At 48.5% G+C, this 23,443-nt stretch overlaps 1 protein-coding gene, 1 long non-coding RNA gene and 1 other non-coding gene across 7 annotated transcripts in view; 1 reads left to right on the top strand and 2 right to left on the bottom strand.

The window, feature by feature from the left end:
* LOC118666109 overlaps positions 1-14,070 on the bottom strand; it is a 19,794-nt gene extending 5,724 nt beyond the window's left edge. The window contains exons 1-3 of one of the 3 annotated variants that reach the window (XR_004970850.1): positions 9,908-14,070; positions 8,787-9,059; positions 5,978-6,975 (exon numbers count right to left, since the gene is read on the bottom strand). This is a non-coding gene — a long non-coding RNA (uncharacterized LOC118666109). Of the gene's footprint in view, positions 1-5,977; positions 6,976-7,854; positions 9,060-9,907 lie in introns of those variants that run through there. The other 2 variants (XR_004970849.1, XR_004970848.1) reach the window with 2 other exon arrangements.
* NFE2L3 (nuclear factor, erythroid 2 like 3) lies at positions 1,516-23,443 on the top strand. 3 transcript variants are annotated; one of them, XM_036327831.1, is made up of 7 exons: positions 2,255-2,379; positions 3,100-3,428; positions 3,985-4,111; positions 7,143-7,401; positions 14,066-14,233; positions 19,764-19,847; positions 20,825-23,443. In XM_036327831.1, exons 3-7 carry the CDS (start codon positions 3,987-3,989, stop codon positions 22,082-22,084), a joined length of 1,896 nt encoding a protein of 631 aa, XP_036183724.1. In that variant the 5' UTR covers positions 2,255-2,379; positions 3,100-3,428; positions 3,985-3,986; the 3' UTR covers positions 22,085-23,443. The 3 variants fall into 3 exon arrangements, with proteins under 3 accessions (XP_036183723.1, XP_036183722.1, XP_036183724.1); XM_036327829.1 differs by lacking the exons at positions 3,100-3,428; positions 3,985-4,111; positions 7,143-7,401 and having other exon boundaries at positions 1,517-2,379; XM_036327830.1 differs by lacking the exons at positions 3,100-3,428; positions 3,985-4,111; positions 7,143-7,401; positions 14,066-14,233 and having other exon boundaries at positions 1,516-2,379.
* On the bottom strand, positions 7,880-7,985 carry LOC118666696. Its single transcript, XR_004971039.1, has one exon.

The following is a 23,443-nucleotide window of genomic DNA, read 5'->3' as shown; positions in this document are numbered from 1 at the left end:
CCTCAGTAGAAACCTGAATTCAGCTGGCATTTACCAGGCCCAGAACCCGAATCCCCTGTCCAGGGAACAAAGGGGTGTGAGCAGGGCTTCTGTCCCAAATCCCCCACATCTAGCCAGCATCTCTCTTCCTCTCTCTTCCAGCCTCTTCACCACCCCCATCTCATCCACCAACACTTAAAGCAGAAGCGGACTCTGCTCCCCTGGCTCTTCCCGGGCAAACTTCAATCTCCTGTGCAGTTACCACACTCTCCCCCAGAGAGAGGAGAAAGCCAGGTGGAGGGAGGGGCCTTTGAAAACCAGTGGTGCTCAACTCCTACACAGCTGCCAGCCCTCAGTTGAGCATCCCTTCCTTCCTCCCCAAGGAAGGGAATGAGGTGAATAGCACCTGCATTTGCAAGCCCAGTGCAGGCAACTCTGCAGGCACAAAGGTGGGACAAACAGGTTTTTTAGCCCGCGAGAATTTCCAAAAGCTGAAGCACACCAATCCGCAACTAGAATACAAAGTGGAAGGTGCCTAGTGTTGCAACGTTGGCCTATGGAGAAAGCACCGTGGGAGACCAGATGGGGGAAGTGATTAATTTCAAATGGTGCCAACTCAGAGGATGTATCTTTGGGTTAAGCCTTGGAGAATGGGTAACACCAATAATGGGTGACACTCGGAGAGAACTTCCTACCTACCAAGTGCTGTGGTTGGTGGCTGGCGTGCATCTCATTTGGGGCTCACAAAAGGCCTGTTGGGAAGGTGCTATTATTAGTCCCATTTTACAGTGAGTAAACTGAGGCACACAAAGAGTGAGCAATTTGTTCAAGGTACAGGCTAGTAAGTGGTGAAGAGGGTATGTGAGCTCATACAGGGTAACTCTAGAGCTGGTGCTCTGAACCCTCAGTTAAGGAGCAAAGGAGACGACGAGGGAAGGCCTAGCATTGTGAGGAGTCTGTGAGGCTGAAGCAGGCGGGGAAGGGAGGTGCTCTTTAAACGCAATGGCAGCTGTGGAATCTATATGTCAAACTCTGGACTTTATATAATATTTCCTCTGACCTCACAACCTCTCTCTTTGACAGGTACCATTCTCCCCATTTTACAGATAAGAAAACTGAGGCACAGGGAAGTTAAGTAACTTACTCAAAGCCACACGCCTGGCAAGCATCCGAATCCAGGGATCAGCCTCCCGAACCCACTGCGGGAGCCCAGTGTTCTCGGGTGGGTGGAAGCCCGCTGCATGCTGCCTGTGCCTCGACTTCTCCCCCAGTCTACACATCCTGCCCCTTCCCACCGGACTTCTCCCTGACTCCTGACCCCTCACTCCCACCCCGGCATTCAGCCTCGACCGCCCAGCCTACCCGCACAAGGTTGGGAGCCACTGAGCGCCCACAACCCCTGCTCCCAGAAAGCTTTGCGCTCCCCGGGAATAAAAGGCCTTTGAGCTGGGGAGCCCCGCCCCGCCCTCCGCAGGCCCCGCCCACAGGCCCGGGCCCCCGGCGGCAGCGGGCGTGTCCCCGGCGGCTGCGCCCGCGGCCGGAGGCGGGGCCTGGCCGAGGTGCGGAGCTGCGGGGCGGCGGGGCCGGCGGGGCCGGCGCGCAGGTGGCTCCTCCTCCGTCTCGCCTGAGCTCGGCCCGGTGCGGACCGGCGAGGGATCGCCTTTGTGCGGGCTCCGGGGATCCGCGACGGCCGCTCGCGTCCGGCTCCATTGTTTCGCTTCTGTGCCTCTTCCGGGCAAGCGTTGGCTGTGCGCGGGGCCCGCACGTGTCACACGGCGGCTGGAGCCGGGGACCCGCGGGCGCTGGCTGGGGCGTCCCGGGCTGCGCCGGGAGATGAAGTACCTGAAGCCGTGGTGGTCCGACGGCGGCGGCCTCCTGCACCTCACCGTCCTGTTGAGCTTGGCGGGGCTCCACCTGGACCTGGACCTGGATCTCTACCTGCTGCTCCCGCCGCTACGGGATGAGCTGCTGCTTTGGGGCGGCCAGACCAGCCCCGCCTACGCGCTCAGCCCCTTCCCGGCCTCAGGAGGGTGGGGGCGCGCGGACCCCCTGCACCCCAAAGGACGGGAGCCGGACCCCGCGGCCGAGCCCGAGGGCCAGCTGCTCCGGGAGGTGCGCACGCTGGGGGTCCCTTTCATCCCCCGCACCCACGTGGATGCGTGGCTGGTGCACAGCGTGGTGGCCGGGGACACCGACGGGGCGCACGGGCTGCTCGGCGCCGCCGCAGCCTCGTCGGCCGGAGGAGTCGGCGCCAGCGCGGACGGCGGCGGCCAGGCTGCGCTGGGGGGCGGCGGGGACCCCCGAGCGGCTCCGAGTAGCCCCCTGGCCGCTGGGGAGGAGGAGAAGGCACCCGCGGAACCCACGGCTCAGGTGCCGGACGCCAGCGGACGCGCGAGCCAGGTAACCGGAGAGCGAGGACGCGGGCGCGGCGCGGGGTGCGCTGGCCGGGAGCCCGCGAGGGTGTGAGGGACCTGGGGAGGGGACACACCGCTGGCCTTACCCCCTCCGCCCCTGGGTGGTTGCAGGGTCGCGGACGACTCGGCACCTCTCCTTTTCGTGGCTCTGAATGAGACTATTCGTGCCGTCCGTGGCTTTCGGGCTTTTGAGAAAGAAGTGGGTGAAGTCACCCGTTTCCGCTGTAGGGGACACCTTGATAACTCTCTCGGGGGGCTGGGGCCGGGCGGGATGCTGGTAGAAAGCTTGCCTTCTGTCTTCCCTGAGTACCTGTGTACCCCAAGTTGTCTTTTGTCCTGGAACCCGTGCCGGACTCAGAGGAGCGGAAGGAGGACTTGGCCCCCGGGAGGACGCAGGTTTCTCTTTAGGAACCACGCTCCCGGCCTAACGCGATGGCCCCCGCCCGGGTTTTTAACCCCGTTGAGTGCATTTTTGCTGCTTCCCTGGCCGAAGGAGCGGTGGACAGGGTCCAGGCGGAGGCCGGCCGGCCCGCAGACCGCCGCACGTGACCCCGCTCCGCCCGCGCCAACGGTGCGCCTCCCTCTTAGAACGCGTGCACTCGCCGATTAGCATAAACAGGAACCCGACCATCACCTAGTGACTAACGCGTTCCCTTTGGTATGTATATAGGGTCAAACGCTTTGGCTTAACTTTCTTTTGAAACAGAGATCTGTTCATGGAAGTATCTGTGTGGCCCCCCACTCACTGCCCCTTCCAGCCTCGGGACAACTTGGTACCAGTTTCCACAAAGCGCCTCATCCACAGTGCCTTCAGAGGGACCTCCTCGTTCTTTCGTGGCCCAAACCTTGGTGTTCACAATTGGTATCGATCAACAAGTGCTCCTTGGACGATGTTTTTGTGGAGTGCAATCTTATGCAAAATGGGGGCCGGGGCTGGACTGGTTTGTTTGCTGCTCTTGGAACTGCCTGGTGTGTAGGCAGTTGTCAGACGAGCTTCTCCACCCTCCTGGAGGGGTCACTGTGCCGGAGTGCTGGGTGATTCACTGTTCCCCAGATCTGAGTCCTTCCTCTTCCTGGGGCTGGAGCGGATGGGAGTTGGTGGGAGTCTTGGTGGGCTGCTGTCTGTTCCCAACAGTGGAAGGTTCTTCCCACCCACTCATCCAATCTGGACCCTACTCTCCCCTCCACCTCCTAACCTGAGGTGCGTGACGTAACAGCCCACAGGGTGAAACCCAGTGCTGGATGCGGTACCAGGTGGCACCCTGCCCCCTCACGGCTGAGTGCCAACTGGCTGGCAGAGTACACAGGGACCTGGAGGGAGGCAGACAGTTCTCTCTGCAGGACTCGCTCCCCTTCTTTCCCAGCATCACCTGGTTGATGCCTGTTTCAACAGGCAAGCCTGGGGGAGTTGGGGGGGGAGGGGGGGAGTTCCAGGGGCCTGGGCCCAGCCAGACCTTGGAGTCCTTGAGCCCAGCATTCCTAGGGAAGAGGGTGAAGTTCACAGGAAGTCATTCTGGTGGGGCCTCCCCATGGCAGGTGTGGGCCTGCTGCACCTGGCAGGTGTGAGGATGACCTGGTTATATTGTTTCAGCGATGGTCAGCTGTGGAGCATCAGTGTTCACAGGCAGCTCACCTTTATCGGCCATGCCTTCTCCACATCAACCTTGTGAGGTACACGAGCCAGGCAGCATTGAGAGTCCCCAGCGCCAGACTTTCAGGTTAGCATTATAATTAATCAAGCACTGTTTGTCCTCCGCAGACCGAGGGTTGTATTCAGTTTGTACTTGAGAAAAACGGAGGCCCAGTGAGATTAGGGGACTTGGTTAAAGCCACACAGTTTTAGTACGAGAAGTGGGACTAGAACCTGAGCTTCCTGACCCTGCACTCAGGTTCTCTGGACCAGCGTGCAGCTGCGTGGGTGCTGCCCCTCACGCCTGTCCCCAGGCCCACTGCTCTTCAATGCAGATTGACTTTTTTTTATATATATATATATATTTATTGATTTTTTTACACAGAGGAAGGGAGAGGGATAGACAGAGAAACATCCATCAGCTGCCTCCTGCACACCCCCTACTGGGCATGTGCCGGCAACCAAGGTACATGCCCTTCACTGGAATCGAACCGGGACCCTTCAGTCCGCAGGCCGACGCTCTATCCACTCAGTCAACCGGTCAGGGCTCAATGCTGATTGACTTTAAAGAGCAGGTTACACCATCCATAATGCCCAGGCTATCATTTGGAGCCATGACTCTGGGAGAAATTGGGCTGGGAAAATGACAACGGTTTTGCACTACGCAAACCTGGGTCTAGGGCAGTGGTCGGCAAACCGCAGCTCGCGAGCCACATGTGGCTCTTTGACCCCTTGAGTGTGGCTCTTCCACAAAATACCACGTGCGCGCGCGCACTTACAGTGCGATTGAAACTTCGTGGCCCATGCGCAGAAGTCGGTTTTCGGAAAGGAGATAGAGACAAGTATACAAGACGAGTGTGGATGGGAGAGTTGGAAGCGGTCGACCTCAGTGAACGTACCTCAATCAAAATGAGGACGTTTTTAGCAAAGGCCAGCTTAGGAGTGCCCTAATGAAGTTAATAACAATGTACCTACCTGTATAGTTTAAGTTTAAAAAATGTGGCTCTCAAAAGAAATTTCAATCGTTGTACTGTTGATATTTGGCTCTGTTGACTAATGAGTTTGCCGACCACTGGTCTAGGGGCATCATTTACTAAGGTGCCCTCATACAGGTCACTCCAAGCCTCAGTGTCCCATCAGTGGGAGCGTAATGCTTACTGCAGGGGTGTTGTGCCAATTAAATGGGAAAAGCATGTGTGACATGCCAGCCCAGCGCCTGGAATGGAATTGGTGTTCTCTTATTCCGCCTCCATCCTCAACCCACCCTCCTTAACCTGTCCCCACTCACTTTATTCCCTTTTATTTGTCTGTCTGTCTGGCTTGGTTGTTTTGTTTGTCAAGGGGGTGGGGTGTGTTGGAACCAGACTGCCTGGCTTTGAAACCCAGCTCTCCCACGATAGCTCTGTGACGGTGGGCCAGATTCTCACCCTCTCTGTGCTGCATTCTCCTCACCTGCACAGTGGGAGTCGTAAGGGTGCCTACACAGAGGGCTGTTCTGAGAATCAGTTCATTCACACAACTGGCTTAGAACCGTGCCTGTCACATCTTAAGGGCTTAATGACTGTTAGTGACTCTGAACTTCAAAGAGGGGGAGTGCTTTGCCCCATAGACCATCATCGGTTTGTTATGTTTTTAAATAGATCGTTCTGGTGGCTTACGTTTGCGTTGTAGGAAACTCTGGTTTTATAGTACAGTTTTTCATAATTTCTGTACATGTGCAAAAAGATTCTGAAGTCGGGGATTTTCCAAGTATCAAGAGAAGCACGGCTTTGGTTTCACTTCTGAGTGGGGCTCCGCACTGTCTGAAAGCACTGCCCGGAATTCCCCAGGGCAGACATGCTTCCCTCCGTGACCACAGCCATTCACTCACAACCAGGAAGCGCATGTTCTTCGGGGAAACGCATGGGTGAAGCAGAGACACGGACAGTGTCTGCATAAGTGAATGTGAGCTTACCTGAGGACGGGTGACTGCTCACAGCCGGCTCCCATGTTCCAGGAGCTGGTGCCACTTGGAGACCGAGAGGGCCTGTGGTCCTTTTGATGTGGTTTCCTGCCCTGGAATGGGCACCCCCTGCTAGGTGAGGGGCCCGCAGGACCTCTTGGTTCACTTCGTGCAGTGGACTGTGTGTTTTCGGGTCACGGGAAGAATCTGATATGATCAATACTTGCCTCGAAGAAGAAGGGGAAGAGGAGGGTCCTTGATGGGTAAAGGAAAAATTGTTTTTCCTTTCAAAAGCAGAGAGAGTCCCCGGTGCCTAGGCAGTGGCAGGTAGATGGGATTTCAAACCCTTGCCAGTTTTTAATGCACAACTAGGATTCAGAAATTGTCCGGTGATTACACACTTCGCAGTGCTACCAAGGCGCACAGCAGGCTCTTCTCTTTGCCACCTGAAGCACCTCTGGCCTGGTATAGGAAGGGATGGCATAGGTCACAGCATGAGTGTCCTCGTGCCGCCACCTGGGTGGCTTAAGGAGTAGGAGCGTACCGTCTCGCAGTTCTGGAGACGAAGGTGTTGGCAGGGTTGGTTCATTCCGAGGGCCATGAGGGAGAGGCGGTTCCAGGCCCTGGCCTCTGGCACTTGGCTGGCAATCTCTGGCAACCCTCGCCCCAATCTCTGCTTTCATCTTCCGATGGCGTTCTCCTTGTGCGTGTCAGTATCCCAGTTTCCTTTCCATAAGGTCACCAGTGTCGTGTCGGATTAGGGTCCCGCCCTGTTCGTCTTTACTAATGACATCCACAAGGCTTCAGATTCCAAATACAGTCACACTGATAACTTCCACGTGTGGTCTCCAGGGTTCCAGTCCGTTTTGTTACACAGCCACTGGCTCCCTTTTCCTGCCCACAATTGGGTGCTCAGCTTGCTTAGCAAGAGGCTCTACCTGTTGAAAACTAAGCTGTTTCTGGAAGCAGGGTCATTGGCAGCAGGATGTGGTATATGCTCATGAGCACCTCTGGGGGTGGGGGGGAGAGGCAGGATTACTACCTTCATGTGAAGCAACCCTGAGGAACCGTATTTCCAACTTTCTCCAGTCAGTCCTTCACCTCGGTTAGGTTCCAGGCAGACCATCTCTGCAGTGTCCCCCATATCATTCTTCTCTCCATTCCCCCCATTTCTCAGCTCATCTGAGATCATCAGAGTGCAGGGCCCAGGCCCTGACTCAGAGGCAGGCTGGCCTAGTGGTCGAGTGCTCCAGACTGGAGTCAGACCAGCTGCAGGGGCCGTCGATCTCGGCCCCACCCTGACCTGCGGTAAGAGCGGAGCACACTTCTTAACCTCTCTGCACCTTGGTTCCCTGTCTGTACAATGGATGGAAAGAGGGCCTTGGGGAGCTGTGAGGATTAAAGGAGATCATGCCAGCTCAGCGGGTTGGTACGTGGTAAGCCTCCCATGATGTTAGCTCCTGCTATTGGTTCGGCTCCCGGGGCTCTGTGATGCCCCTTCCCCCATTTATTTCAGTCCGGTCTGATGCCAGGTGCAGGTTTCTAAAACATGCCTTGGTTCTCTCCACCTTCATTTGGAGAGCCTCCCCCAGGAATACCAATCTGATATTTTGTCATCAAGGCTCTTCATGTGGCCAGTGTGACCCAGCTCTGTAGCTGACCTAGCTGAGCTCATCCCCCATGATCCTCTGCCTGTAGCCTTCTTTCCAGCTGAAACTTTCTCCCTTTCTTTTCCCAGACAGCCTCCTGCTTTCCTGCCTCTTAATCTGTTACCTTTGTTTGCCCAGACTCATGTCAACAATCACCTCATCTACAAGCATTTCCTATTCTGTCCTTCGAGCCCTATTACACTCTATAATATTTCTTTTATGGGACTTGGCATTCTCTACTTTTTTTTTTTCTCTTTCATTTTAAATTGTCCTTTTGTGCCTTTAAGAGCCAGCCCTATACTCAGGACGGCCCTCCTACACCATGAGGGAGATTGGAACAGAGCACAGGGGAGCAGAGAGCATACAGGCCAGGACAAGTGGCACTCTCTCTATTGCACGGCAGTGTCTTGAGTGTGGAAACTGGGTCTTCACTTTAACCCCCAGGTGGCACCCAGGACGGGGTGAGGAATGCAGGCGGGTGCAGCCAGCGTCTGCTGAGCAATTCTCATCCATCCCTCCATGTTGGCTTGATACCATGAACTTGAATATGTCGTGGGTCCCTTCATGGACGGAGTCCAACTAGAAAGTAGGTCAGATCCAAATCCTGATGGGCCATCTGACCACTTAATGCCAATTTGAGTGGATGGGGGCAGCAGACTTTCAGGTTGGCATTATAATGAATCAAGTGGTGAAACAGGATTGCCCAAAGTTACACAGCAAGTTAGCGCCCTTGCCCAGAATAGAACAGGTTACTGTTCTTAAGCACTGAGTTAACCCTACTTCCCACCCACTACAGAACGACGCGCTATAAAAACAAGCTTCTCTCATACATTTGTGCCTTTCAGTCGGAATAGTTTATTCTCAAAATCTAGCTAAGGATCCGTGTTACTATTCAAATACACTGGTGGGCAGCTGATGCTGGGGAGGCTCAGGTACACACCGGGGTTGTTTTGGGTTCAGTTGCAGGTGGTGGAGGGCACAGTATAAGCAGTGGCATAGAGCCTTGACCTATGGTCACAGGGGTATGACCTTTTGAGATTGTGTATGACTATCAATAAGGGCTCTCCAAGGAACAGAAGCAGTTAAATACGAATAATATATATTATACCAATATAACTTGAAGCTATGATACACACACACACACACATACACACACACACACATATACATACGATTAATTTCAAGGCAGTGGCTGCCACGGTTGTAGAGGCTGGCAAGTCCGAACTCTAAGGTAGTTGGAATTCAGCAGGCTTGAGGCAGGATTTCCTCTTCCTCAGGGAAACCTCCCTCAGTTTTGCTCCGAAGGCCTGTCAACTGCTTGGGTGAGGCTCACTCAGATTATCGAAGATGATCTCTTTAAAGCAGTGGTTCTCAACCTTCCTAATGCCGCGACCCTTTAATACAGTTCCTCATGTTGTGGTGACCCCCAATTTCATTGTTACAAACTGAACATAATTAAAGCATAGTGATTAATCACAAAAACAACATGTAATTATATGTGTGTTTTCCAATGGTCTTAGGCGACCCCTGTGAAAGGGTCGTTCGACCCCCAAAGGGGTCTTGACCCACAGGTTGAGAACCGCTGCTTCAAAGTCACCTGATTGATTGTAGCTATCAGCCACATCTACCAGATACCTTCAACACCTCATTGGTGTTTGATTAAGCAGCTGTGTACGACAATACAGCCTAGCCAGCCACATGCCACGTTAACGTGCACAGCTGATGGTCACACCTCCCCGCCCCATTCTACCCGGGCAGCCTTTCTGGAAGAGCTCTGGTGGGAATTAAATAGCACGGTGCGTTCGTGTAGTTTGTGGCACGTTATAGTTCAACAGACGCTTTGCTCTTATTGCCCCAAAGCTGGGGGTTGAATCTCCAGGAAACTCCTGTCCTGCTGGGTCATTCTGGAACTTGCTTTGGTTCCAGACAGGAACCCTTCTGCCCCCAGGGTGGGAAATCATTCGGGAAACGATTGACCAGAATGGGGATGTTCCAAGTGGAGATGGTCAGACTGAAGAGGGAACAAGATCGCCAGCTCAAATATTTGAAGAGCTGTGATGGGAAGGAGGCCCCAGGCTCTGGAGGAGGCAGAGCCCTTCTATAAATATTTCAGTATACATTCCTGAAATATAAGGACTCTCGTAAGTATAACCACAATGCCATTAGTACACCTAAGGAAAATCAATAATTCTTGGTATCATTAAATATGCAATCCGTATTGATTCCCCAGTTATGTCATGGGCAGTTTTCCACAGGTGGTTTGTTGGACTCACGATCCAAACGGGATTCATACCTTGTGTTGTGGCCAGCTGTCCTGCATGATAACGTGATCAGACAGCAGCTTCATTTATTCGCGTGGAGCCAGCTCTTCCCACCACTGCCGGTCTCCTGTGTGTGACACGGTGTGAAGCAGGTGGGAGCCGTGTGAGTAGTGGTGGTTCCGGCGGGAAGCAGCATTCGCCCTAGATGGCTCCCTGAAGGGACTTCATGAATGACTTCTTGCAGGAGCAGGCAGGGGTGGGGGTACCCAGAGACTACCAGCAGGCAGGGGTGGAAAGAGAGTTAGGGGAGCTCAGTGAGGTGAGGAGGAGATTGGAAAAGAAATGCCTTGGCCTCCCCTTTGCTTGCCCTCCAGCCTCCTCCCTCAAACCCCACCTGAAGCCAGCCAGCACAGGAGCCCCCAGTTTTCAGGGGACAGCTTCTGGGAGACACCCATGGTTCTAGAGGCGCAAGCAAATAGCAAGATAGCGCCTGAGAAATGGCTCTGAAGCAGAAATGCCTGCAACCAAATCCTGATTCTATTGCGTGCCAGCTGTGTGACTTCAAGGCAAGTTGCTGGAGCTCTCTGTGCCTCAGTTTCCTCCTGTAAGAATGCTGAGCAACTTAATTGAGATCATGTATGTGGTGCCTGGCCCTGAGTGAGCACTCCATAAATCTGAGCTATAATTATTATTATAAACTGCCATTAAAAACCACCCAAGCCAAACAGGACACCTCTCTCTTTCTCTGGCTCCTCGAGTCTCTGAGACCCGATGACTCCAGCTTGCCTCCAGCCTAGAGACCAGTCTCGGAATTCTCTGGCCTTCACCCCTGTCCCTCGATGTCATCTTTCTCAGAGGCACCACACCGCTCTTGGTCGTTGAAGGTTCCTCCGACCTAAATGCCAAAGCAGGTCTCAGTCCTCCCTCCCCCAGATGAGGAAATGAAAGGGCCAGCGAAGCCAGCGGGGACTGTGCACAAAGAGTGTTTTCAGTGTCAGCCTCGCCATCACGGTATTCAGGGCCCAGTACAGACTTAGAAAGCAGGTTGCCGGTGAGCAGAGCTTCGGAGAGGTAGCAGGAAGAGAAAAGCCTGGCTCCGTTCTTCCCCTCCCCACTGCCTTCATCAACTCGGCAAGCCTTCCCACGGGCTTACATCAGTGGCAAAGGGGATCTAGCAGCTGGGGGCACGCGTCATACCTTCACAGCCCAGCAGGAAAGAAATGATCCCGATAGTTGTAGTTTTAGATAGAATGGGATAAGTGTCATGAGAGGAAACGCGGGGCCATGGGATTTTAGACACAGGAGAACCCGGTTCTGGCCGAGGGGCCCACGCTGAGGCTGTGGATCCGTGTGGAGGGTGAGATGGGGGTCTTCCCGTGGGGGCCGGCCTTTCCAGCAGGGGCCAGTTCAGAACAAGTCACTGGATTTCTCGTTGTGATTCGACCCCAGCTCAGGTTTACGATGGCTTCCTATGGCAAGCGTGGAAACTTTCTTTTTTCTTTTTTATTTTTATTGAGTCCCAGCCTCACAAGAGTATCACCTACGTACAAATAAAAAGTAGGTTAATGATGGGTTTCATGTACCCAGTCTTTAAATTAAGAGCATGGACCATAACTCTGCAGTGTACTCGTAAAACACATACGCTCTATCTCAGCCCCATGTCACTGAGTTGAGAAAAACAGGAAAAGAGAACAGTAATTACTGGCCACCAGTGGCTGGCATCGCTTTCTCTTGACATTCTGATTGAGTTGCCAGCAGTTAGGCGTTAATGGCAACTCTTCAGAATCAAAAAGCAGTTGAAAGGAGCAGTAATGTCTGTACAGCATCTTAAAATGTAAAACGTGCTTTTTCTCAACTAATTTCTTAGAATGTGAATTAGAAAATGTCTTTTCACAGACAAGGAAACTGAGGGTCAAAGTGGCCCGCAGCCACGCAGCTGGTAAGAGTAGGATGAGCCTTTCTAACAGCAGTTTGGGGGCCTTCGCCCTCCTAGCCACAAGGCTTTGGTGGGGTTTGCAGACTCTGCCAATTATGTTACAGGCGTGATAGTCCTTTTTCACTTTCTAAACGGATATAATGTGGATCCTCCACCCCTCCTGCCTTCAGGTCCTGGCCTCTCCCCTCTCCCCGCTGTTGTAAATTGGAAAGGGGATGCTGAGACTGAGTTGAGGGGCAGAATGTTTATAAGGAAGTACCTAGGCAGCTACCGCTGTGGAGGGGAGGAACGAAAGCGGGATTGACCCGAAGCAGAAGCCAAGCTGTGATGCAGGTAATGAAACCAGCAGCTTGAGGGCTAAAGTGGCCCACATCACGATTGTCCCACACTGAGCCAGGTGGCCAGGCCTCTATACCCTCCCTGTCCAGTTGAGGGAGGGATCTGAGTGCCCGGGAAGGGTGTGACCTTAGGTGAAGTCGCTCTCAGCAGTTGAGGCCTCTGTGAAGGCACAGCTGGAAGTGGTCCCCCCACAGGTCCCCAGCAGCTGCCACTGCCCCTCCTTGTGCATCACACTCACCTGGGGGAAGTCCTCCTCTTGCTCACTGCTTGTAGCACATGTTTCTCCTAGCTTTGTGATAGGCTTGCAGTAACTGATAGTTGAGTGACTAAGTGAAGGACTGGCTAACAAGATATTTATTGACTACGTAACCCTGTGCAAGTGAACGTTTCTCTCTTCCCCAGGTCAGTGGAGTTTAGTCTGCCATTGAGGTTCTTGGTTGATATGCAGCCTCCGCTTTCCCCTGTGGCCTCAGAGACAGAGTGACCATTTGGGACAGTCTTGGCGTATGCCTGTTGTCCGGCTTAATTGTTTCTAGCACCTTCTTACCCTCAGAAGTGGATGGGTTTGGGTGATCAGTTATGTAGCTATTTATTTGTACCACTGGAGCCTGGGAACTGGAATGGACCCTCTCAGAACTTCAACACTAGAGCAACCCACCCCGCCCCAGGGCTCACCTTCTGTCTCTTCTGCTTCTATCTAAGGGCCAAAGAGATAAAGGAAATGACAGGCAACAAAGCTCAAATTCCCGCTCTGGGACTTGGCTCCTGGGCTCCTGTAGCTCCACCTGCCTCCATCTTTAAGAGGACTCGGGCCTGGCTGGGTGGCTCAGGTGGTTGGAGCGTTGTCCCCTACTCCAAAAGGCGGGCAGTTAGATTCCCAGTCAGGGCACATAAGCAGGTTGGGGGGTTCAACCTCTGTTGGGACCCATGTGGGAGGCAGCCAATCGATGATTCTCTCTCACCATTGATGTTTCTCTCTCTTCTCTTCCTCTCCCTTCTTCTTTGAAATCAATAAAAATATATTTTAAAAAGGTCACTTCCACCTTATTCTGTTAGAAGCAATTCACTAAGTCTAGCCCCAACTCAGTGGGAGGGGGACTAAGCTTTAGCTCCTTGAGAAAAGAGTGTCAAATTATTTGTGGACGTATTGTAAAACCACCTTACTGGTCAACGTCCATTTCTGCTTTTTAAAAACACCATTCAGAAATAAGAATATGTAGATCTTCTACCCAAATCCTCAAATATCTTGCATCCGCTTGAAATATCTTGAAATAAAGGCTCGATGTGTTTTTTCTTTCAAAATCACTCCTGCCCCTGGTGCTTTGGAGTTCATCCTGCCTTCCAGTGGGCCTTGCTCTGCAGTTGCCCTTTCTCCGAAGTCATCCCCTTACGAACGTACTCTAGTGTCTCTCATCTTCAAAACAAAACTCTACCCTGGCCCATTTCTCCACTTCATAGCCAAAATCCTTGAATCAACTGTACTGTTTCACTTGTCACCTCCCATTTACTCCTCCACACAGTATCATTTGGCTTCCTCCCTACACTGATTTTTCAAAGGCCACCAACAGCCTTCCTATTGCCAAATCCAATGGATACTTTTGTCCGTCCTTCTGCAACCCCCAAGCAGCATTTGTTGCACTCAACCACTCCATTCTTTTGAAACACTTGGACCCATGGACATGGCTGTCCCCGGGCTCTCCCCCACCCCACCTCACTTTCTGTCGCGTCTCCGAATGGAGGCAGCAGTACTATTCAGCCCTTGCTGCCTTGTGCTCTCCTGGAGTCCCATTGGTCCCTGTGTGCGTGGGTTGATGTATTCCCCATTTATACCTCCAGTTCAAACCTTTGCTATAAACTCAACTTACTTGATGGAATATGGATTTCTACTTAGAACATTTTTTGGGTATTTTTATAGGAGAATGAGGTATTAAGAGCTACGGGTCACAGTCCCCAGCAGGAGGAAAATGAGCACAGTGTGTCAGCCCAGAAGGACAAGTCACTGCAGCAGCAGGGTGACGATGAAACTAAAGCAGCAGATACACCCGAGTGGGGGGCAGAAAAGACCACTGACACTAGGAATGAGGTAAGCATGTCAGAATACCCCCGCCTGACCAATCTGGCCGAAAGGCAGATTTTCTAAGGCTTTGTCAGTATGTGTTGAAATGAATTTTGTATATACGTATGACCTACTCTAAGCAAATCTGATATATGGAAAACACTCAGCTTTTGTTTTTTATTGTCGGAGTGGTTATTTGGTTTACAAAGGAATCAACCCATAGTATTAGTTAACTCTGTTTAAACTCAAGATAGTGTGTGTGTGCTCAGGTGTACCCCCAACCCCTCCAGGAACCTGCTAGCAGGTTTTATTAGTTGCATTTGCCATGGCAAGGGATAAAGAGATGGCTGATGTCCTGCATCCAGAAATCCTCACCCAGCCCCCTGAGGGCAAAGCACCCTCCCTACCAGCTGGGGCTTGGGCTCAAATCCTCACCCAGTGTCCTGCTGGGCCATGCTCCACGGGCATCCATCCAGGAGCCCATGTTGTACTGCTCCACCTAGAGTTAAGGCCAGGCCCAGTGGGGACAGCCTCCTTCGCTCATGTCTAACCACACTCTTGGCCGTGAGAAGAGGAATAGGAGGGTGAACACCAGGAGCCAGGCTGATGGAGTGGATTCTTCTGCAACCTGTGCTGCCCCTTCTTCCACGTAGGCCATACTCTGGTTTCTTCTCAGCCCTGCTGGGGTCCTAGCCCACAAGCCTGGCAAACAAGTGCTCCAAAGACGGGCATGGAGACTCCAGACTTTAAACCACTTGGCACTCACCTAAAAGGTGTCCCAATGGCTTCTCAGCTATGACTGCCCCAGGTGGAGTTTGGGGCTGTGCTTTGACCCGCCTTGGAGGATGGGAGGTACCAGGCCTTGGCCCTTTTCAGAGTCCATCACTATCTCCTTGACCATGTGACATTACATCAAACATTACATGATTGATGGAGTGAAATCAGAAAACAGCTTTGCTCTTTGCCCACCCACTGTGCCCCCCCCACCCCCCCGCCTGTCCTATCCTATTCTAGGAGAGTGAATTCTTCCCTATACCTGGAGTGAAATTGGGGCAGTCCCCATGACTTACAGATAATAAAAATCTCTCTGATCATCCCACTGCAGCAATTTGGTCAATAATATAATCCAGTGTAATTCTAAACACTCTGAACAGAAATTCGGCTTCTCCACTCCTGACTCATCGGCTGCAGCCTGAGCCTGTCCGAGGAGGAAAGTGTGTGTGTGGGTGTGTACACCTGCGTGTGGCCTATTTGTCCTTTCCCCAGCCCTTCCTCCCTGGCTCACTAAGCTGCCTTCTCTGGGGTGCGGTGGGATAATAAGGGCTCAGGAAAGGGGGGTTGACTGGCACTATTTGATACTGGTTTCTCTTGACCATAGGGTATGTTTAAACTGTTTTTGTTGGGTGGGCACTTTCATTCCATAGGTTCTTTGGAGACCCCCACAAATGGGAGTCCTTCTCTTGCCCATCTCTTGACAAGGACAAACGCATCTTCACCTCCAGGTGACCCTCTCCAGCAGCTGGTCTTGGAAACATGCCCCTCAGCCCCTTTGTCAGTCCACAATCCCTCCCCTAAGCTCAGCCCTTGCTCAGCCTCTTGCCCTTTGTGTTTCTCAGGCAAGCTCTGGACACTCATCTACTGTGTTTCCCAAACTGCAGGGAATACACTCGCCACATTTCTAAGTGGTCTCCTAGGGTCCCTTTTTGTCCCTCTTAAGGAGAGAGGGGTGAGGAGCTCACTCCAAGGAACCCTCCCAGTTAAGTGAAGACCCCATTCAGGCTTGCATTTCACTTTGAAGTGCAGAGGTAATTGCTCCTGCGTGTGCTTTCACCCACGTCTTCTCCCAGGCCTGTATTTCCTCATAATTTATGTACCCTTGGTGTGGCACTCCCCTACCCTGCCACCCCACCCACCCACCCCCCCGCACACACACAGCAGTATTGTCACATCAATGCCAATGAACTTTTATATTAACACAATGCTGAAAGGCGTTTTTTCAAAAGGACACATTTCAGCCCACTTTCCACTTTACTCCTGAGTGTCCCAAAGTCTATTTTTTTGAGGGAGAAGATGTTTTTATCACAGTCTTATCAGTTCATTGTTTTACAGATTTGTGCTGTTGCTTCATTTTTCTCCTGGGTGTGCCTTTGTCTTTGCTCCCTCACTGAGCTTCCCAGAAGAGCGAGAACTGTTTTTTACTTCTGTGAATTACCTGAAGTGACTCACTGCTAGATACAGAGTGGCATTCTTCACATGCTAATGAAGGGATCCAAGTAGGGAGCTTCCTTAGAGAATACAATTTAAATTAGGGAAAATATCAATTCGGACAGAACTTTCCAGAAATACATTAATCACTCAAAGAAAGGCATGTGTGCCTCAGTCCTTAAGTTCAAGTTTGGCTCCTCACTGTGCACCTCCATGTGCCTGGTGGGTATGTCTTGTTTAGTTAGCATCAGTTTACAAAATTCTTTTACTGAGATGTTACTTAGTAGGTACTCTGACAGTTTGTTGAAATAGTATTTATTTCCCTTCAGGTGACAATCCTGGGTGATAACTAGGACAAATGGCATGGCTTGCTACTTAACCGGGACCTCTTTCTAGCCCCACTGTAGGCCAACTTAGACTGCTGGCTATTAATGAAGAATAAATACAATAAATGTAGGTTAACTGGTCTGAAGAGATTTTCTTACTAAAGACAATTTGAAGTTTACAGTAATGTTTCATCTTTTAAAAGATATGTCATAGTGTCCACCATATTCTTTAAATATCCTAGTGATCTCTGTTCAAAATGCAATGTATTTTTTGACCCAAAACAGAAGTGTATGTTTGTATTTTATGTTAAGATTTCTAAGAGTCGGTCTTAAGAAAGAAGACTGACCACTCCCTGGCAATCTAAATCAAATTTAATGTAATATGTCTTTTGGATTAATTGTAAGAATAGCTGAGTGTCCATTTTTGTGCAAGATCTGTACTCACCTGAATAGAAAAAACTCAGCAATTAGATTTAGAAATGGATTAACCAAGTTCTATGAAAACAAATGTTTCTAACAGAATGATGTCCACAGTTGAGGCTCTCAGAAACAAGGCACATGCCCATGAGATTCTGAAGTGAATGAGGGGATTGTGTTTTTTTAAAAACAGGTGAGGGCAGGTTTAAGGGAAACACTGAGGTAATAGGGAGTCCCGCTCCCAGGGAGTTGCAACAACATGAAGCCATAACTACCATTACTACCATCAGGACAAAAGGGGACCTGGGAGGCATAGAGCTCAGTGAGAGCTGGAATTGATCAGCAGAAGCTATTGTCTCTAAGGTACTCTGTTGCTCCTCCCATCTCTTGCCTCTGTCTCCTGTTGGATCCAATCAGAGGGCTGGATCAGCAGGGGTTAACACGTTGGCCCACCGTGTCCAGGAAAGAAGAGGGAACAGGAAAAATATTTAATGAAACACATTTTTGACTAGCCTGAAGGGGTCAGTCAGTCCATAATTTATTTTCAGCAGAATGATCCCCATACCCTTACTTCTATATTCTAAATATTAAGGCTTTACTGCAAATAATGTTACTTACCCACCACTAAGGATTGTTTTTGCAGGAATCCAGATGTATGCTGATGTTATCTATTCTCAGACACTTGTGACCATCAGCAAATTTTGGTAAACATTTGGCCAGGACTAAGCAAGTTTGGGGTCCTCAACAGAAGTAATAGACTACTTCTAAAATTTCTCCAGAAATTAGGAATCATTTCAAATAACAATTCAATTGGTGAAGAAGCCCGCTACCCTAAGAATGTATAATTGCCAGTTAAAGAGCAAGAAATCTTACCCACCAATTTAGCTTAAACATTCCTACAGCGTCCATAGAAAGCCTTGCATTGATTCCTTGTATTACAATGAAACAGCTTGAAAACATGGCTTCATAGAACCAAGATGTTTGGTAGGAAAGGAAACGAAGTATTTGTACACACATACACCACAGACCAACTGGTGTGAATCTTCAAAACTGAAAACCCTAAAGTAAAAAGTTAGGGGTAGAAGTGATGCACAGCACAAGTCAGGAATGTGAACTTACTAACCTGTAATGATAATGGCCATGGCACACCAAAAGCGGTAATCCTGGATAAAATTTAACAGGCAACAGTTTCAGTGCACAGTGGAACTCAAAAGCAAGAAAGCAAAAGTCCACAGATACAAGAAACAAAGAAGGGACTCAAACCTACAATTTAAAATAATTGGGCACCAAACTGAGGAACCTCAAGGAGGAATTGGATCCAGATGTCATGAGAGTGGGGTTAAATGAATGGAAAATACCTCAAGCCTGTGCCTGGGGCACCTGGGTTCCCTGCTTATGAGCTCTTTGGTTCAGGAAATAGGGACTAGGCCAGTGGTCGGCAAACTGCGGCCCCTTGATTGTGGCTCTTCCACAAAATACCACGTGCGGGCGCACACGTACAGTGCGATTGAAACTTCGTGGCCACACTCAAGGGGCCAAAGAACCGCATGTGGCTCACGAGCCGCAGTTTGCCGACCACTGGACTAGGAGACAGAGCAAGGAAACTGTCTACCCCTTAGAAAACAGAACCCCAAATGGGCTCCAAAGCCAGCTATAGAGTCTGATCCACACTGTTACCATCAGGAACCCTGAGCAAAGCAAGCAAAGTTGAGAAAATGATGCAGACTGGTCTTTGCAGAGAAAAACAACTGCTTGATAAGTTGGTAGCCCTTGAAATGTGCGATTCCTACAGAAATAGCTCTCAACAAAGCTGAGCTCTCTGGTAGTCCCAGGAGAGATTAGAAAGCATGAAAGAGAAGCAGTTTTGAAGATTCCAGCAAAATATTTCCAAAATTAAAATGATCCTGACTCAGATTAATGGTATATAGTCCCAAGCAGACTAAATACAAAATTCCAAACATATCAAAGTGAAATGGTAGGATAAGAATTAAAAAAATCATTAAAGTTAGCTGAGGAAAAAAATTGGCTATAAAATGACAGACTGCAAGCAAATCAATAGTAATAAATGCCATGGGACAAAAGTACTGAGGGAAAACCTTAAACCTGATCATCTCACCAAACAGACTATTATTTAAAGATGAAGACAAATAACTCCAGGTTATAAAAACTAGCACTTACTACTTGGGGCTCTAAAAAGCTATCAAAGGAGCTATTTCAGCAAAGAAGGAACTTTGAAGGCAGGAGATGACACAGTGGTGAGTAAATGAGTTGGTTATTTTGGTACATCTAAATACATACTTGACTGTAAAGTCACAAAATTCTGTAGCAGATTTGGAGAGTCAGCTGTGGAAGGGCATAGTAAGTTGGAACAATTCTAGCCAAAAGCTATATGAAGATGGTTAGGGCAGGAATAGGGGAGGAGTTGAAGGTTCTTATTTAAGGGTATGAGAATATTGATACCTAAAGGAGGGGTATAAAAACCTTATTTTTAGCAAGATCAGGCTAAAAATACAGAGATAAGATCTTGTTGTCCTTTCCAGATAAAACCTAGAGCCCCAGGCAACCACTTCAGCCTTTTAATGACTGATGCATCTTTTGTGTTTTTCTAGAGATATCTAAATGAGACTGACACCTCTCTCTCTCTGGAAGACTTACTTCAGTTGCTTTCATCACAGCCTGAAAATTCAATGGAGGTAACTGGAAGATTGGCTTGTATCCTTGCAGGAATATCTCTGCACTGACCTCTCAATAAATAGAACCTTTATACCTGGATGATATAGTTTAAACTTATTCATTATTACTATTTGAGCACACAGACTTAGGATTACCTTTTATTTTATATATATATATTTTTTTATTGATTTTTTACCGAGAGGGAGAGGGATAGAAAGTTAGAAACGTCAATGAGAGAGAAGCATCGATCAGCTGCCTCCTGCACACTCCCTGCTGGAGTGCCCCCCCAACCAAGGTACATGCCCTTGACCAGAATCGAACCTGGGACCCTTGAGTCCGCAGGCTGACGCTATCCATTGAGCCAAACTGGCCAGGGCAGGATTACTTTTTTTATAAACACTTTGGAGAATTAGCCAAATATGTAAATACTATTCCTCCAAGTAATCGCAAAGCTCTAATCAAATTAGCATAATTCATATTGAATCAAATTTATATAATTCACATAAAATCAAAATGGCAGTAAACATTTGACAAACTAAGCCATAGCTTTATTTTCCTGGTAGCTTTGTGTCATCATACTTTATTGGTCTGATCTTTTTTAAAAGACACACACACACACACACACACCCAACCAACACTACTTCACTACTGCTATTATCTATGATCCTCCAGTGTGGATTTAGATTGCCAACAGCTAGGACGAGAGTGGCATCTTATACAGTAGTAAAATATACAGTAAGAGTATAACATTAGAATGTTATAACCTAATTACAAATTGCCGTATTAGAACCAACCTTTCCCCAAATATAGCATATCTTGACTTGGGTTCACACAATGTATTGTTGCCCATATTATTTAACTGGGTGAAGTTACAGCCAACAGCATATCCCTACTTACACAGAGGAGCAGACAAAACTGAGGAAAGAAAATGGTGTATTGGTACTAGAACTATTGAAATTGAGCTATGTGTATTAAAGTGCTCTTTTCCCTTTTTCAGGGCATCTCCCTGGGAGATATTCCTCTTCTCTCAGGAAGTATCAATGATGGCATGAATTCTTCAGCATACTACAATGTGAATTGTAGCCAGGCTGTAAGTCATGATGTCAATCTCCATGAGGCCATGTTGCTATGTCCAGACAGTACGTTTAGAAGAGACCCAGTAGGAAGAACTTCACAGCCACAGGAACCATTTCTGCAGTTAAATTCTCACACCACCAACCCTGCACAGACCCTTCCTGGAACTAATCTGACAGGATTTCTTCCACCTGTTGACCATCAGATAAGGAATCTAACAAGCCACGACCTTCTATATGACCTTGATATAAATATATTTGATGAGATAAATTCAATGTCTTTGGCGACAGAAGGTTTTGATGCAATGGAGGTTTCTCACCTTTTTGGAGAACCCGATTCTGATTCTGGGCTTTCCTTAAATTCAAGCCATAATAGCACCTCTGTCACCAATCCTAATTCCTGTGTGTGTGACAGTGCTATAGGTTCTAGTAGTGACCTTGAATCTCTTTCCCACCATGCTTTAGAAGGGGCTGTAGGCGGCTACTACCCAGAGCCCAGTAAGATTCGTCACATTGATCTTAGTAGTGATTCTACTTTCCACGGGGACCTTGCATTTCAACACATATTCCATAACCACACTTACCACTTACAGTCAAGTGTACCAGAATCCACTTCTGAGTCTTTTTTATGGCCTGGGAAGTCACAGAAAATAAAAAGTAGGTACCTGAATGACACAGACAGAAACTTAAGCCGTGATGAACGCCGTGCTAAAGCTCTGCACATCCCTTTTTCTGTAGATGAAATTGTCCACATGCCTGTTGATTCTTTCAATAGTATGCTAAGCAGGTACTACCTGACAGATTTACAAGTATCACTCATCCGTGATATCAGACGAAGAGGGAAAAATAAAGTTGCCGCTCAGAACTGTCGAAAGCGCAAACTAGACATAATTTTGAATCTAGAAGATGATGTATGTAACTTGCAAGCGAAGAAGGAAACCCTCAAGAGCGAGCGAGCCCAGTGTAACAAAGCCATTAATATCATGAAACAGAAACTGCACGACCTTTATCATGATATTCTTAGCAGGTTAAGAGATGATGAAGGTCGGCCCGTCAATCCAAACCAATATGCTCTTCAATGCAGCCATGACGGAAGTATTTTGATTGTACCCAAGGAACTGGTGACCTCAGGCTACAAAAAGGAAACTCAAAAGGGAAAGAGAAAAAGTGAGAGAAGAAATTGAAAATAGACTGATTCCATTAATATGTATAAAGTAGTAATAATGCTATATAGATCACAAACCTTTGAAACTGCTTCAAGGTTTGCTCAAGCATCTTTTAAGCACTGTTACTTGAATCACTTAAGGCTACATTCTCAAGCTTATATGGACAAGTTTAGGACTTCAAGAGCAGACGTGGGAAATCTGGGAAAGCCTCTTCTCCCCGTGAAGTCCTCCTATGTTATGTGCACAATTCATAAATATGTACAGAGTAGGTGACAAAACCTTGACAGAACTATCTACTCACTTTGGTAGCCATTTTCTAGTAATATGGTCACTTTAAACATTAACACTGGGTGTAATTATTTTAAAATGTATTTTAGTTTTTAACTTGAAGTGGAAAGTAGCCTTAACATTCTCATTTAGTTAGCACTGAAGTATAATGAACTTTTCAAAAGCTATTTTATTAATACTTAAATTGTAACTTTTTCTCTGTGGAAATGAATTTTATACTTGAATTTATTTAAAAAGTTAACTTTTCCCTTATATACAGAAATTCTAAGCAAATTTACCTTGGCTGTTATTTCCTCCAAAATACCCATTCAGAAATACAGGTAAATATCTAGCAAAATACGGCAGCATATTAAGACTCAATCCAAGTTGAACTCAACATAGTCTGTTAAACTAGTAAGGGAAATCCCTACTTGGACTTAACAATACTATGTGAAATAAAGACTATAAATGGCTAAATTATAAACCATGGTGTCAAAAAAAGAAATGCATTAGGCCTTAATGGCTGAGAACAAAGACCTCTATAGTCACAGGTTTTAGAGATAGAGCAAGGCTACCAGTGTATAGCTCGTCACTGCCAGGCAAGTAAGGCAGCCTGTAGGCATGACCTCACATCCATTAACAGATGTCTCACCACAAAACTCACATAGATTCATGTGAAAACATTAGAGGCCATACATGGACACACCAAACGGCAGGGGAAGAGTCGATGAGCATAGACTACAACCAAAGAACTGAAAATACTGAAACCACATGAAACAGGACAGTAAAATAAACAAGTGGATGGACTTGAACGTAAAAGCCACTAATCCTAGAAATAATGGAATTTAACATGAACACTTAATGTTTGATTTCAAAATAAGGTTGTCAGATGAGATTTGCCTAACAATGTAAAAATCAAAAGTCAAAGTATTATCTTGGTTTGCAAAAATGCAGTTTTATAAGAGTGGATTTTTTATAATAAACTTTTCTCCACTTTTAATTGGGCCTAACCATTTCTTTCAAACCCTAGATTTTGCCACAATGCTCCTAGATACATCACTCTTCAGTTTTGTATAATCACATTAAATGTTGATAGGCTGGCTCTGCAAA

This window comes from Myotis myotis, unplaced genomic scaffold (assembly GCF_014108235.1).
Source record: "Myotis myotis isolate mMyoMyo1 unplaced genomic scaffold, mMyoMyo1.p scaffold_m19_p_11, whole genome shotgun sequence".
Classification (NCBI taxonomy): domain Eukaryota; kingdom Metazoa; phylum Chordata; class Mammalia; order Chiroptera; family Vespertilionidae; genus Myotis; species Myotis myotis.
Note: the sequence above shows the minus strand (reverse complement) of the source record. Positions and strands in the feature narration are given on the sequence as shown.

Excerpts from the sequence above, each read along its gene's own strand:
- NFE2L3 (XM_036327829.1), top strand. The coding sequence starts at position 1,813 with ATGAAGTACCTGAAGCCGTGGTGGTCCGACGGCGGCGGCCTCCTGCAC. Across the intron at positions 14,234-19,763 it reads CCACTGACACTAGGAATGAG|AGATATCTAAATGAGACTGA; the intron begins GTAAGCATGTCA and ends GTGTTTTTCTAG. Across the intron at positions 19,848-20,824 it reads AGCCTGAAAATTCAATGGAG|GGCATCTCCCTGGGAGATAT; the intron begins GTAACTGGAAGA and ends TCCCTTTTTCAG.